This window comes from Lacerta agilis, chromosome 14, assembly GCF_009819535.1.
Source record: "Lacerta agilis isolate rLacAgi1 chromosome 14, rLacAgi1.pri, whole genome shotgun sequence".
NCBI lineage: Eukaryota > Metazoa > Chordata > Lepidosauria > Squamata > Lacertidae > Lacerta > Lacerta agilis.
The window spans coordinates 42727416-42744025 of record NC_046325.1 but is presented as its reverse complement, the minus strand read 5'-3'; the positions used below and the strand labels follow the sequence as shown (position 1 = coordinate 42744025).

The 16610-nt window shown below is 44.3% G+C and overlaps 1 protein-coding gene across 1 annotated transcript in view; it reads left to right on the top strand.

The window, feature by feature from the left end:
* Positions 1–16610, top strand: part of CDKL2 (cyclin dependent kinase like 2) — a 31317-nt gene that overhangs the window by 751 nt on the left and 13956 nt on the right. Inside the window, exons 2-7 of the mRNA XM_033170727.1 lie at positions 1727–1924; positions 8648–8842; positions 11406–11584; positions 12254–12366; positions 13283–13422; positions 15484–15572. Of these exons, the coding sequence (XP_033026618.1) occupies positions 1757–1924; positions 8648–8842; positions 11406–11584; positions 12254–12366; positions 13283–13422; positions 15484–15572 (884 nt within the window). The 5' untranslated portion in view covers positions 1727–1756. The remainder of the gene's footprint in view (positions 1–1726; positions 1925–8647; positions 8843–11405; positions 11585–12253; positions 12367–13282; positions 13423–15483; positions 15573–16610) is intronic.

The following is a 16610-nucleotide window of genomic DNA, read 5'->3' as shown; positions in this document are numbered from 1 at the left end:
TATTGTATTAAATAATCATTGTATTCCCCCCCCTTTTACATTTTGTTATATAGTATAACAATTCAAATTGTTGTGTCAATTGCTAAGTCATTGAAAAGGTTACAGGTAGGTAGCCGTGTTGGTCTGCCATAGTCAAAACAAAATAAAATAAAAAAAATCCTTCCAGTAGCACCTTAGAGACCAACTAAGTTTGTCCTTGGTATGAGCTTTCGTGTGCATGCAAACTTCTCCGAAAGCTCATATCAAGAACAAACTTAGTTGGTCTCTAAGGTGCTACTGGAAGGAATTTTTTTATTTTATTTTGTTTTCATTGAAAAGGGTTATTGGACAGGTAGCAAATGAAACACATTTTCTGTCACAGGCGCAAAAACTGTAGGGGTGCCAGCATGCGCTGCTCACTTGTGACCCATATATGCGTCCCTGAGCTCCTTTGAGAGGGAGGGCGAGATGTAAAGTTAACAATTAATACTATTATAATCCACTTTTCAGCCTTAAAAGGGGGGAATCTTTTAGAAACAGGCAGTTAGCTTGCTTAGGCCAGTGTTTTTCAACCACTGTTCCGCGGCACACTAGTGTGCCGCGAGATGTTGCCTGGTGTGCCGTGGGAAAAATTGAAAAATTCAAGAGAATTACTTTATATATAGTCAATATAGGCACAGAGTTAAAATTTTTAACATTTTCTAATGGTGGTGTGCCTCGTGATTTTTTTCATGAAACAAGTGTGCCTTTGCCCAAAAAAGGTTGAAAAACACTGGCTTAGGCAACCATTCACATGGCAAGCCAGACATGTTTGCAAGGGTGTTCTCAGCTAGCCAGCCATTGTGTTTCAGAACCAGCAAGGTTGTCACAAAATGGAGACAAAGTAAATATATTCTCTCTTCCTGAAGGAAGTTGGGGTGGGTGGGTGTGATCACGAAGGGAATGAAGGTGAGATGGCGCTTGTTCGACCTCCTCTCCTTCGACCCAGCACACCACAGTGAGCCAGCATCTTTTAAAAGAGGCAAATCTCTTCCTTCTTTAATATATGAGATAGACTCGTGACATGCAAAGCGAGATATGTCAAGCCTTTATTTGTTATAATTGTGATGATTATGGCATACAGCTGATGAAAACCCCAAAGCTGAAATTGTTAATTTGGGGTTCTCGTCAGCTGTACACCATAATCATCATTTTTTCTCCCCCCCCCGTTTCTCTCCCTCCCTTTTCTCTTCCTCTCTCCCCTTTGGTCCCTTTTCTTTCTCATCTGCTAAGAAAGAGACAAAGTTAAATATGAAAAGTTGACTGATTCGAAGCGATGTTTTGTAGCTTGTTAACTATTGTCAAAGATAAAATAAAATAAAAAAATCCTTCCAGTAGCACCTCAGAGATAAACTAAGTTTGTTCTTGGTATGAGCTTTCGTGTGCACGCACACTTCTTCAGATACACTAGAGAATAGTGAATTGATGTGTTAGTTATTGTTGATTTATTGTTATTGTCGAATCTTAAATAAAATTTATTAATAAAGAAAAAAGCGTTCTTCCTGCGATGGAAGTGTACCGGAGGCTTTCCCAGTTGGTTGCCTGAATTAAATTTCTGGTTACCACCGGAGACAACTTTGGGACTGTGTTTTTCAAACGTCCTCTTGTGGTGTGCAAAGCGAGCTGCGAAGCCGGGTTTGTGCCCTCATTAAAAATAATAATGAGTGGCTTCGCTGTGCACATGGTGACGCTGATTTCTCTCTCGTAGCCAAGCCATTCGTCACCTGCTTGAATCCAAATGGAAAAGTATGAGATCCTTGGGCTGGTGGGAGAAGGAAGCTACGGAATGGTGATGAAATGCCGGAACAAGGAAAACGGCAGAGTAGTTGCCGTCAAGAAGTTTCTGGAAAGCGAAGATGACAAAATGGTTAAAAAAATCGCCATGAGAGAAATCAAGCTTCTCAAGGTGAGCTTACTGCTGGGGATCTTCAGAGATGTGTAGCTCTTTTCTTTAAGTTACCTGACTTTGGATACCACAGTCAAAAGTCAGGTTCGCACAGAACAATTGCCAGTATCTAACTGCATTATATAACAAGTAATGCCATGCATGTTTTAAGAAACAAATAGGATTCTAAGCATAGCTGTCAAGTCTCCCCTTTTTTGCGGGAAACTCCCTTATTCCAAGCCGTTTCCCGCAGCTATCCCTTATTGTTGATATCCCTTAAATTTCCCTTATTTCCGGGAAGGAGAGTTGGAGTCCGGGGACTCCTTGGGTCCCTGCCTTTCTCAGCCCTGCCTGCCTGCCTGCCTACCTCACAGGACTGTTGTGGGGATTAAATGAGGACTAGGACCAGGGAGCTCCTTGGAGAAAAAGGTGGAATATAAGTACCTAATAACAAACAGACAGACAGATGTATAAAGAAGAAAATAAAATAGACGAATGTTTCTCGGCAACAGGTGCTCAGATTAAGCATTGCTGCCCCTAACTGGAGGCAGAGCAGAGCCAACCTGGCCAGAAGCCATCAGTGGTCCTCTCCTCCTTCATGAATTGGCCTAATCCTTTTCTAAAGCCATCCAAGTTGGTGGCCATTGTTGCTCCCTGTGGCAGGGTGTTCCAGAGGTTAACCGTGTGCTGCGTGAATAAGTGCTTTCTTTTCTCTGCCCTGATTTCTCTTTCCTGGGAGCTCTATCCTGGTGTAAATTAATTTGTAGCCTGGGGGGATTACCGCTGCGTGGACTGTCCCTGAGAACTGTAGAATGTCCCCAGGACAGGTGAGGGTGCTGATCCCTTATTTTCAAATCCGAAACTTGACAGCTATGATTCTAAGTCACTTCCATAGGAGGTATTTTTGAATGGGACCCTGCTGCCTGCTCCCTTCGGCCCCACAATGAATAAGAATTAGGTGGAAACGTTTTCCTACGGTTCTCCCACCCCCACCCCCTTAGAATGCAATGCTGGTTTGAAGGTAGATAGGAGAAGGCAGGCGCAAAGTTGTTCTGGGAATGCATTTTATCTGTGTTCATTCTGCAGCACAGCTCTGATTTTATATATTTAGGCAACTTTTGCGGGTGGCTGCTGCTGGTTTTTGTAAATCCATATGGTAAGATTTTTCTGGGACCCAGGTGGCGCTGTGGGTTAAACCACAGAGTCTAGGGCTTGCCGATCAGAAGGTCGGCGGTTCGAATCCCCGCGACGGGGTGAGCTCCTGTTGCTCTGTCCCAGCTCCTGCCCACCTAGCAGTTCGAAAGCACATCAAAATGCAAGTAGATAAATAGGGACCGCTCTGGCGGGAAGGTAAACGGCGTTTCCGTGCGCTGCTCTGGTTCGCCAGAAGCGGCTTAGTCATGCTGGCCACATGACCCGGAAGCTGTCTGTGTACAAACGCCGGCTCCCTTGGCCTATAGAGCGAGATGAGCGCCGCAACCCCAGAGTCGGACACGACTGGACCTAATGGTCAGGGGTCCCTTTACCTTTACCTTTATGGTAAGATTTTTTATTTTTTATTTTTTTGATACAGCTTCCCACATGGTCTGGGCCATAGCTGTCAACGTTTCCCTTTTCTTGCGAGGAATCCTATTCGGAATAAGGGAATTTCCCTTTTAAAAAAGGGAAAAGTTGACAGCGATTGAAGTGCGAATATTGGGCACATATATATGGGCTGGTACGAATGCACGAATTCTAACCTGTGCTCGAAACATTGGGAACAGGATTATGTGTTCCCTTTCCCCAGCACCTCCACTCTCCAGAACAACCCCCCCCCCTGCTCACCTTAACCATGGTTAATTGGTTCTTCAGCGATAAATGCTAACCAGGGTTTCATCTTAATCGGACTTTGAAACCGACTTTTGTTGTTGTTGTTGTTCAGTCGTTCAGTCGTGTCCGACTCTTCGTGACCCCATGGACCAGAGCACGCCAGGCACGCCTATCCTTCACTGCCTCTCGCAGTTTGGCCAAACTCATGTTAGTAGCTTCGAGAACACTGTCCAACCATCTCATCCTCTGTCGTCCCCTTCTCCTTGTGCCCTCCATCTTTCCCAACATCAGGGTCTTTTCTAGGGAGTCTTCTCTTCTCATGAGGTGGCCAAAGTACTGGAGCCTCAACTTCAGGATCTGTCCTTCTAGTGAGCACTCAGGGCTGATTTCTTTGAGAATGGATAGGTTTGATCTTCTTGCAGTCCATGGGACTCTCAAGAGTCTCCTCCAGCACCATAATTCAAAAGCATCAATTCTTCGGCGATCAGCCTTCTTGATGGTCCAGCTCTCACTTCCGTACATTACTACTGGGAAGACCATAGCTTTAACTATACGGACCTTTGTCGGCAAGGTGATGTCTTTGCTTTTTAAGATGCTGTCTAGGTTTGTCATTGCTTTTCTCCCAAGAAGCAGGCGTCTTCTAATTTCGTGACTGCTGTCACCATCTGCAGTGATCATGGAACCCAAGAAAGTGAAATCTCTCACTGCCTCCATTTCTTCCCCTTCTATTTGCCAGGAGGTGATGGGACCAGTGGCCATGATCTTAGTTTTTTTGATGTTGAGCTTCAGACCATATCTTGCGCTTTCCTCTTTCACCCTCATTAAAAGGTTCTTTAATTCCTCCTCACTTTCTGCCATCAAGGTAGTATCATCAGCATATCTGAGGTTGTTGATATTTTTTCCGGCAATCTTAATTCCGGTTTGGGATTCATCCAGTCCAGCCTTTCGCATGATGAATTCTGCATATAAGTTAAATAAGCAAGGAGACAATATACAGCCTTGTCGTACTCCTTTCCCAATTTTGAACCAATCAGTTGTTCCATATCCAGTTCTAACTGTAGCTTCTTGTCCCCCATAGAGATTTCTCAGGAGACAAATGAGGTGATCCGGTACTCCCATTTCTTTAAGAACTTGCCATAGTTTGCTGTGGTCGACACAGTCAAATGCTTTTGCGTAGTCAATGAAGCAGAAGTAGATGTTTTTCTGGAACTCTCTAGCTTTCTCCATAATCCAGCGCATGTTTGCAATTTGGTCTCTGGTTCCTCTGCCCCTTCGAAATCCAGCTTGCACTTCTGGGAGTTCTCGGTCCACATACTGCTTAAGCCTGCCTTGTAGAATTTTAAGCATAACCTTGCTAGCATGTGAAATGAGTGCAATTGTGCGGTAGTTGGAGCATTCTTTGGCACTGCCCTTCTTTGGGATTGGGATGTAGACTGATCTTCTCCAATCCTCTGGCCACTGCTGAGTTTTCCAAACTTGTTGGCATATTGAGTGTAGCACCTTAACAGCATCATCTTTTAAAATTTTAAATAGTTCAGCTGGAATATCATCACTTCCACTGGCCTTGTTGTTAGCGAGGCTTTCTAAGGCCCATTTGACTTCACTCTCCAGGATGTCTGGCTCAAGGTCAGCAACCACATTACCTGGGGTGTATGAGATCTCCATATCTTTCTGGTATAATTCTTCTGTGTATTCTTGCCACCTCTTCTTGATGTCTTCTGCTTCTGTTAGGTCCTTTCCACTTTTGTCCTTAATTGTGGTAATCTTTGTACGAAATGTTCCTTTCATATCTCCAATTTTCTTGAACAAATCTCTGGTTTTTCCCATTCTGTTATTTTCCTCTATTTCTTTGCATTGCTCGTTTAGAAAGGCCCTCTTGTCTCTCCTTGCTATTCTTTGGAAATCTGCATTCAATTTCCTGTATCTTTCACGATCTCCCTCGCATTTTGCTTGCCTTCTCTCCCCCGCTATTTGTAAGGCCTCCTTGGACAGCCACTGTGCTTTCTTGCATTTCTTTTTCATTGGGATGGTTTTCGTTGCTGTCTCCTGTATAATGTTACGAGCCTCCATCCACAGTTCTTCAGGCACTCTATCCACCAAATCTAAATCCTTGAACCTGTTCTTCACTTCAACTGTGTATTCATAAGGAATTTGATTTAGATTGTATCTTACTGGCCCAGTGGTTTTTCCTACTTTCTTCAGTTTAAGCTGGAATTTTGCTATAAGAAGCTGATGATCTGAGCCACAGTCAGCTCCAGGTCTTGTTTTTGCTGACTGTATAGAGCTTCTCCATCTTTGGCTGCAGAGAATATAATCAATCTGATTTCGATGTTGCCCATCTGGTGATGTCCATGTGTAGAGTCGTCTCTTGTGTTGTTGGAAAAGAGTGTTTGTGATGACCAGCTTGTTCTCTTGACAGAACTCTATTAGCCTTTGCCCTGCTTCATTTTGAACTCCAAGGCCAAACTTGCCAGTTGTTCCTTTTATCTCTTGACTCCCTACTTTAGCATTCCAATCCCCTATAATGAGAAGAACATCCTTCTTTGGTGTCATTTCTATAAGGTGTTGTAAGTCTTCATAGAATTGATCAATTTCAGTTTCTTCAGCACTGGTAGTTGGTGCATAAACTTGGATTACTGTGATGTTAAAAGGTCTGCCTTGGATTCGCATCCAGATCATTCTATCATTTTTGAAATTACATCCCAGTACAGCTTTCGCCACTCTTTTGTTGACTATGAGGGCCACTCCATTTCTTTTACGGGATTCCTGCCCACAGTAGTAGATATGATAGTCATCCGAACTGAATTCGCCCATTCCTGTCCATTTTAGTTCACTGATGCCTAGGATGTCAATGTTTATTCTTGCCATCTCACTTTTTACCACATCCAGCTTACCAAGGTTCATGGTTCTTACATTCCAGGTTCCTATGCAATACTTTTCTTTACAGCATTGGACTTTCCTTTCGCTTCCAGGCATATCCGCAACCAAGCGTCCTTTCGGCTTTGGCCCAGCCGCTTCATCAGCTCTGGATCTACTTGTACTTGTCCTCCGCTCTTCCCCAGTAGCATGTTGGACGCCTTCCGACCTGAGGGGCTCATCTTCCAGCGTCATATCTTTTATATGCCTGTTGTCTTTGTCCATGGAGTTTTCTTGGCAGGGATACTGGAGTGGGTTGCCAGTTCCTACTCCAGGTGGATCACGTTTGGTCCAAACTCTCTACTATGACCTGTCCATCTTGACCTGTCCATAGCTTCCCTGAGTAATTCAAGCCCCTTCGCCACGACAAGGCAGTGATCCATGAAGGGGTGAAACCGACTGCTGTGGTTAAGATGGAACTTGGTTGGGAGTGAGACAAACCATGAGCCTGGGTTTTCATGTAACGCTAAGCCAAACCATGGCTTAGTTCTGGGTATGGTTGCTGCAGCAAAGCATTGCATCAGATCTGGTATAAAAGGAAGCTAACGCAAACCAAGTTCCATCTGAAACCGACTGCTGTGGTTAAGATGGAACTTGGTTTGCGTTAGCTTCCTTTTATACCAGATCTGATGCAATGCTTTGCTGCAGCAACCATACCCAGAACTAAGCCATGGTTTGGCTTAGCGTTACATGAAAACCCAGGCTCATGGTTTGTCTCACTCCCAGCAAGCCACAAGTCATAACCAAGGTCTGTTCTTGGCTTACAGCTTGTGGGTTGTCTGCAGGAGACAAACCATCATAAGCTGTGGCCTGCATGCAGCACTAAAGCAAACTCTGGCTTAGCGCTGGGTGGCATGGTAGCAACAGAACCAGGGCAGGCACCAAGTCGCCACAATTTTAGCTCTTGAGTACCCACACATTTGCTTGTTCGTGTTAAACCATAGAATTGCTTTGCATTAAATTCAAAAAAGCCAGTATGTTATAAACATTGTTAGGCAAAGAGGGCTTCCCTCCCCAAATTCCCTTATACAATTACAGGTAGGTAGCTGTGTTGGTCTGCCATAGTCAAAACAAAATAAAAAATAAAAAAATTCCTTCCAGTAGCACCTTAGAGACCAACCAAGTTTGTTCTTCATATGAGCTTTCGTGTGTATCTGAAGAAGTGTGCATGCACACAAAAGCTCATACCAAGAACAAACTTAGTTGGTCTCTATGGTGCTACTGGAAGGATTTTTTTAATTATTATTTTATTTAGTTTTCCCTTATACAAGTTAGCAGCCAGAACCAGGGCAGTTCTTCACTTTCAACCTCTTCTGTCAATTATATTTAGCTGTACGTATTAAAGGTTGCAATTCTAGTACTGTGGAATGAACTGGTACATGAGAGCGGTTGTCAGGATTGCTGAAGCAATGTGCATATGAAGCATTTTGAGTAATTTAAAAAAAAAAAAGCATCGTGTGAAAACAAAAGCTGCAATTCTTAGTCATGTTTATTTGGGCTTGCCGATCAGAAGGTCGGCGGTTCGAATCCCCGCGACGGGGTGAGCTCCCGTTGCTCTGTCCTAGCTCCTGCCAACCTAGCAGTTTGAAACCACGCCAGTGCAAGTAGATAAATAGGTACCACTCCAGCGGGAAGGTAAACGGCGTTTCTGTGCGCTGCTCTGGTTTCGGTGTTCCGTTGTGCCAGAAGCGGCTTAGTCATGCTTGCCACATGACCTGGAAAAACTGTCTGCGGACAAACGCCGGCTCCCTTGGCCTGATATGAGCGCTGCAACCCCAGAGTCGTCTGCGACGGGACTTAACTGCCAGGGGGTCCCTTTACCTTTACTTTTTAAGCCCCATTGAACGCAGAGGGTCTTGCTTCCAAGTAAACAGGCACAGGATCAGGCTGCGAGTATTATTCTCCGTTTCCTTAGCATTGTATGTATTCAAAGGGCAATTATGGTGAGTGTTTTCAGACTGTCTGTCTGCTGCTGGGTGCATGCTGTCGTTTTGTGACGCATTCGTTGTCTCCTGATAGCAATTAAGGCACGAGAATTTGGTGAACCTGCTGGAAGTCTGTAAGAAGAAGAAACGATGGTATCTGGTATTTGAATTCGTGGACCACACAGTCCTTGATGATCTTGAGATGTTTCCAAATGGCCTGGATTACAATAGAGTTCGGAAATATTTATTTCAGATCATAAAAGGGATAGGATTTTGCCACGGTCATAATGTAAGTAAGCTGTTACGTCTGCTTAGTTATTTGTGTTGCTGTGCTGTTTTTTGTTCTTGGTCGAACACATCAGATTTATCGGTTCAAGGATTGGAGCATTTCAAATGTGTGTCACGGTAGTAAGAATTAGTTCAAATTACTCAAGTTAACAATTATCTATTTTTTGGCAACTATTTTTATTGGAATTTCACATAGACATATTACCATATTTTTTGCTCTATAGAGCGCACCGGACTATAGGGTGCACCTTGTTTTTAGAGGAGGAAACAAGAATTTTTTTTCTGGTTTTCCTCCTCTAAAAGCCCTGTTTTTTTTAGGATCAACTCAAATCTGTGCAGCTTTTTTTGCAAAGGGAAAAGCCCTGGTTTTTTAGCATCAGCTCAAAGTTTTGCAGCTTTTTTGCAAAGGGAAAAGCCCTGGGGGTTTTTTTGAGGATCAGCTCAAAGTTTTGCAGCTTTTTTGCAAAGGGGGAAAAGGAAAGAGGAAAAGCCCCGTTTTTATGGGGCTCAACTCACATTTCTGCAGCTTCTAAAGGAAAGGGAGCCTTTTCTACAGTTTCCAGACAGATAATCTAATCAGCCAGTCACATGTTGCTGGGGAAACAAACAACCTCCCTCTGCAGCACATTCAACAATGGAAGCCTGGGCAAGGGAGCAGGGCTGAAAGGGAGCCGGGACTTATCTCTTGCTGATCAGCTGCTGAGCGGGGTCCTTTCAACACCCCCTTTTCTCTTTGTAAAATAAAAAAGCATGATCCTCTTTTGGCCCCATGGCAATTCAGCTCCAGGGACCACCATTCGCTCCATAAGATGCACAAATATTTCCCCTTACTTTTTAGGAGGAAAAAGTGCGTCTTATGGAGCCAAAAATACGGTATTTACACATCTGATTATTACATCTTATTTTTCATAATTATATACAGATGGTTTCTGAACTATTTGTTACTTCAAAAAAGGGGGGAGGGGAAAAAAGAAAGAAAGAAAAGGAGAAAAGAAAGACTTCTCCACTTCCTCCTTCCGCTATTTTTGCAGTCATTCTTAATTTGCGCAGTTTGGACCTTCCTTATTCAATTGACCATTTTACAAATGCTATTCCAGTAGTTACAATCTTCTGGATAGCCATTTCCATATTTCCACCATTATGTCTTTCATAAAATATCCATGTACTCAATTTATATCCCATATCGATACATTGTATTGCCTTATTATTTCCTTTATATTTTCCCAATAAAAAAAATATTATCGTTTCGTAGTTGTTATCACTTTTCTCCATTATCTCTTACATATAGTGTCGATGCATTTTAATTAATAATCTGTCAACGATGCATTGTATTTTTCTTTCATTGTTCATTCGCCATAAAGAATTTTAAAGTTTAGTTATGAGTTTCAATTCAGCAAATTAACAATTATCATTGTGACAAATCTGATTTTGAGTGTTAGCTGGGTAGAATGTTTGCTAGATGTGCCTATTCCATTTACTCAAAATTCATTTGCTTTTGAATTTCTAAGAATCTAGGAAATTCTGAGAATTTAGGAATTTTTGGTGTAATTTCAGGGTTTGCACTACATTCTAAACTGATGACCTTGGTATAGAACAAACTGAGATTCTTAAACATCTTGCCATCTTTTTCGTCAAGGAAAAATGGTTTGGCCTCGTAATTAAAGATGCAGTTATGACTTCAGCCTTATTGCACAATATGGTTTCCTCTGGAAAATAGGCATATATGAATGTTTTTGCATGTAGCTTTTATGCTCATGTAAGGTAACAGTTTTCATAGTCTCCTCTTCTTGAACATTCAAAAAATCTGCTTCCGGGATCAGGAACGCGGTGTTTTAAAAACACTCTGCATAATCGGGAAGCCTGAGAAACAATATCTCTGATTGTCTGGAGAGAGCTTTTAGTGCAGGGAAATTCTGAAATTCTACCTCATTCCATACATGTTAATGGATAAAAAGGATTTTTTGCCTTGTTGTAGCAAATTTATATTATGATTTTATTAGTGTGCTTCAATTTGCATTAATGTATTTAAAACATGGTGTGTGATGTGATATAGATGGAGTTTTTTATGCCAGTGGCGCTGTGGGTTAAACCACAGAGCCTAGGGCTTGCTGATCAGAAGGTCGGCAGTTCGAATCCCTGCCACGGGTTGAGCTCCCGTTGTTCGGTCCCAGCTCCTGCCCACCTAGCAGTTCGAAAGCACGTCAGAGTGGAAGTAGATAAATAGGTACCGCTCTGGCGGGAAGGTAAACGGCGTTTCCGTGCGCTGCTCTGGTTCGCCAGAAGTGGCTTTGTCATGCTGGCCACATGACCCGGAAGCTGTCTGCGGACAAACGCCGGCTCCCTCAGCCTATAGAGCGAGATGAGCGCCGCAACCCCAGAGTCGGACACAACTGGACCTGATGGTCAGGGGTCCCTTTACCTTTACCTTTAATTGCAAATCATCACTTGATGTTGCAGTCATCAAATTATGAGTGTTTCCATGTGGACTAGCCGGCTACCTTGGCACTTAAGTGCAAAGAACCTGAGCTAATCTAAACACACACATGCTTTTTTTTTTTTTTAAGATCATACACCGAGATATTAAACCTGAGAATATACTGGTCTCCTATTCTGGAATTATCAAACTCTGCGATTTTGGATTTGCTCGAACCCTGGCAGCCCCTGGCGAAGCTTACACAGATTACGTGGCGACGCGATGGTATCGGGCTCCTGAGCTGCTTGTTGGAGATATCAAATATGGCAAGTAAGGAATCGTAGAATATACGGTATTGGGTTTCCCCTACATTTTCAGGAACAGATCATTATTATTATTATTAATGACAACAGAATTAGTGCAGTTCTAGCTCTGTGGGTGATAAATTGCAGCAAAGCAAGGTTTGATCACTGTGGGGAGGCTGGTTTTGGCACCATTCTTGCAATTATATTATTATTATTATTAATTACTTAATTAATTAATTAATTCCCCCCTCCCATCTGGCCAGGCCTCCCCAGCCACTCTGGGCGGCTTCCAACAGGTTATTAAAAACACAATAAAACATCAAACATTAAAAACTTCCCTGAACAGGGCTGCCTCCAGATGTCTTCTAAAAGTCAGGTAGTTGTTTATTTCCTTGACATCTGATGGGAGGGCGTTCCACAGGGCGGGCGCCACCACCGAGAAGGCCCTCTGCCTGGTTCCCTGTAACCTCACTTCTCGCAGGGAGGGAACCGCCAGAAGGCCCTCAGAGCTGGGCCTCAGTGTCCGGGCTGAACGATGGGGTTGGAGACGCTCCTTCAGGAATACTGAGCCAAGGCCGTAATGAATACAAGCTGCCTCAGGTGTAGCCAGTCACAATCAACTGCCTGTCATTGTTGTAAAATGTATTTTTTGGCGGAGCTGTCTCTAAACATGGTGCCTGTTTTCCCTCCCCAGGGCTGTTGATGTGTGGGCCATTGGCTGCCTGGTAACAGAAATGCTTACTGGAGAGCCTCTTTTCCCTGGAGACTCTGATATCGACCAGTTGTACCATATTATGAAATGTTTGGGTGAGAAAGCATCCCTTGTTTTCCTCTATGCAGCCGGCAGAGCTTTGGAACCTCCAAGCTGATAGCGAAGGCAGAAGAAAGAGAGTCTGAAATGCTTAGCGCTGTTGGATGAGATTATGATGATGAGTTCCTAAATCCATCATGGTCCTGGGTTGCAAATCCAGATGGCCCTTCTGTGAGGTGCACAGTTGACAGCAAGAGATTTTTTGCATGTCATTAAGGGTGGCAGGTGGCAGGACGCGGGTGGCGCTGTGGGTTAAACCACAGAGCCTAGGGCTTGCCGATCAGAAGGTTGGGGGTTCGAATCCCCGCGACGGGGTGAGCTCCCGTTGCTCTGTCCCAGCTCCTGCCCACCTAGCAGTTTGAAAGCACGTCAAAGTGCAAGTAGATAAATAGGTACCGCTCTGGCGGGAAGGTAAACGGCGTTTCTGTGCGCTGCTCTGGTTCGCCAGAAGCGGCTTAGTCATGCTGGCCACATGACCCGGAAGCTGTACGCTGGCTCCCTCTGCCATTAACGCGAGATGAGCGCCGCAACCCCAGAGTCGGACACGACTGGACCTAATGGTCAGGGCTCCCTTTACCTTTTAAGGGTGGCAGAGTGCAATAGGTCTGATCCATGTGGCACAACTGGATTATGAATAGTAATAATAATTTATGATTAGGAGTTATTTATTATCAGCAGCAACCTGTTTGTCTCCGGGACACATAGAGTTGGTTTACAGAATAATAAAAAAGCAAATAAAATAAAAACTACACAGCTATCCTAAAGCAAGGTAATTGGAAGCAGTAGATTAAAACACCAGGTAAAAAGCCAAGCGCAGGACAGTGGCAGACAACTCAGGGATCAAACAATTTGGCTTAAGCTGTTTTGCATTCTGAAAACTGAACAGTCTTATTAAATGGTTATTAATTCCAGGTAACTTAATCCCAAGGCACCAAGAGTTGTTCTACAAAAACCCTCTTTTTGCTGGAGTGCGGTTGCCTGAAGTCAAGGAACTCGAACCTCTTGAAAAACGATATCCCAAACTCTCTGTTGCCGTCATAGAATTTGCTAAGGTACGGTAGGTGCCTTGCCGGTTCCTTAAGCTTTCCATTTTGTTCCTGTTGGCACAGCCTTCTCTTTTGTTTTCAGGAGCCCTCGAGAATGAGCTAGGGAGATTGATCGGCGGGATCTCAACTGAAATATAGAAATAGAAATACTTTATTGTCACTGTATCACATGTTTATAGTGAGATTAAACGAGCCCCCTCCCCCCCCCCACAATCTCTCAGTCCTTGTCACACTCTGTGTGCTGTCGCACTACCACCAACCCCAAACGTCAGCTGCAATGTTGCTGTCTTTCATTCATTTCATTCAGAATCATTCATTCAGACTCCCAGGTATTTAAAGGAAGAGACTATCTCCACACACACAGTGTGGTGTAGTGGTTAAGAGTGGTATACTCATTATCTGGTGAACCAGGTTCGCGTCTCCGCTCCTCCACATGCTGGGTGACCTTGGGCTAGTCACACTTCTCTGAAGTCTCTCAGCCCCACTCACCTCACAGAGTGTTTGTTGGGGGGGAGGAAGGGAAAGGAGAATGTTAGCCGCTTTGAGACTCCTTCGGGTAGTGAAAAGTGGGATATCATATCCAAACTCTTCTTCTTCTTCCACACAGGCCCCCCCCCCTGGTGTACAACGGGGCTAGCACCCCTCTCTTCCTCCGAAAGTCCAACACCATCTCCTTTGTCTTGCCAATGTTTAGCTGCAGATTGTAGCAATAGCAATAGCCCAGTCAGCCTACCCAGAATTGCTTTTGTTCAGGTGCTAGAGGCCTTTTCAAACACAGAAAGGAATACAACTGTCGAATATCAGCCCCTGAGATTGGCAGGAAGTAAAAAGCCCCTAAATTAGGCAGGCTTGGTATAAATACCTGAAGCCCAACCTTCTGTCCTTGCCTGGTCAGCAGAGCAGTACTTCTCTGTTTGCTCCTCTCAAACTTCTGTCACGCATACACACATTATAAGCTGTGATGCGCATGTAACACACTATATATTCCAGTTATTTATTAGCTGCTTATCAGGGTGAAGGGGACGCAGGTGGCACTGTGGGTTAAACCACTGAGCCTAGGGCTTGCTGATCGGAAGGTCGGCGGTTCGAATCCCCGCGACGGGGTGAGCTCCCGTTGCTCTGTCCCAGCTCCTGCCAACCTAGCAGTTCGAAAGCACGCAGTGCAAGTAGATAAATAGGTACCGCTCCGGCGGGAAGGTAAGCGGCGTTTCCGTGTGCTGCTCTGGTTTTGCCAGAAGTGGCTTAGTCATGCTGGCCACATGACCCGGAAGCTGTCTGCAGACAAACGCCAGCTCCCTCTGCCAGTAAAGCGAGATGAGCACCGCAACCCCAGAGTCGTCCGTGACTGGACCTAACGGTCCGGGGTCCCTTTACCTTTATGAGGGTCAAGTCCTCACAAAGCAGTGGAGAGACAGAAATTAAGCAACAGAACCTTAGGCAACACATGAAGCACTGAGTGAATGAAGACAAACCGGGGCAGGGCATGGCAGCTGCGGAATTAGACAGCCACAGTTCCCTTTAGGAGAGGCAGTAGCCAAAAGTTGTGGTTTTAAGGCCCGAAAGAGGTCCAGAACTTCAGGACCATAATCAAGAAGGCCCCATAATCTCATGTGCTTGTCAGCCTAACCAGTTTCACCAGTGGGCACATCATGTCATATGTGTAGTTATGTCTCAACTATAGAGTTTGTGGCCTACAGTGAGAACCCAACCTAGAGAAAGCTGCACTTTCTATCTCTGAAAGTGAATGGTATTTCATTTCCTGTCCTTCCTTCCTTCCTTAACTTAATAGACAGGACCCAGAGAGCTATTTCAAGCATACTTGAGATGCTCAGTTGATTTTCCCCTTGCATTGTTCCTTACAATCCCATAACATTGCAAACGGTTTTTAAAAGCCCTCAAACGCCGTTTGTTATGTGGTATGGAGAGAGTAGCTACTGTTTGCTTGAAACCTTGGGCGTGCTGAACTAGTTGTGGACCCCTGCAAATATCAATGAAATTCAGCCTTTGGGGTTTTCCTTTTTTTTCCCCTCCACTGTATTTACACTAAATTTTTTGATCTTATGTTAGCAATGTCTGCAGACTGACCCGGACAAGAGACCATCCTGTACTGAGCTTCTACAATGTGATCTCTTCAGCAAAGATTCCTTCACTGAAAGGTGTGTGGCTTTTCCTTGTTCAGTGGAGCTGGGCCTTGAAAGGAAACGGTACCGAAAATTTTTGGGCATTGCAGTTGGTTAACGGTTTCCTATAACACCGTGAGTGTCCGGAATTCCTTGAGGGAAAGAATGGGTTTCAGATGGGCTTTAAAGGCACATACTGGATCTCAGAGCCCATCTCGAGGAAACGAAAGCTTTCCAGGGTAGGTATTCGGAGAAAAGTTTCAGTACTCTGTGGTTCTCCTCAGGGGCGTAGCAAGGGGGGGCGGGGGGCGGGCTGCCCCAGGTTCCATAATGGAGGGGGTGACAAATTATCAAATAACAATTTGGGGGGTGGGATTGAAAGAAAAAATTGATTTTTTTAAAAAAATGCCTGCTCCGAAGGTCTTGTCTTACTAAACTAGGGATTATATAGCTATGTATGAAATTTCATGCATATTGGTTAATATCTTGACCCTCCTCCACCAAAATAGCTGTTCACTTGGCTGTTTTCCTATGTCGTGAAGGCTGAAATTTCAGTTCAGTGGAGCACTTACTGTTCCCAACCCTAACCCTGTGGAAAGCCATCTAATTAGACTTTAATTTGATTCTGAGATGTTTTTAGGAGGTAATTTAATTATTGTTTGATTTTTATACCAATGTTATGTATCTGATGTTAGCCACCCTGAGCCCGACTTCGGCCGGGGAGGGCGGGATATAAATAAAAGTTTTTTTATTATTACTTGTTAGTTTTCCTTTGTAAGAAAATATGAAATAACATAAAACCATTTTTGTGGGGGGGGGAATCAATAGGGGGGTTGACAAGAATTTTTCCGCACCGGGTACCACCTGACCTTCCTATGCCTGGGGGGGGGGGTGACAAAAATTTTTTTGCTCCCGGGTACCAATTTACCTTGCTACACCCCTGGTTCTCCTTCGACTACTTCACTGCAAACTCCCAACTCTCTGCTGTCGTAAGTGAACACAAGTTTTGATGTACCACTGCCAAATGTCTAGTACCACCCCCAGATTTAGGGTGGTTCCCCTTAAGGCAGGGGT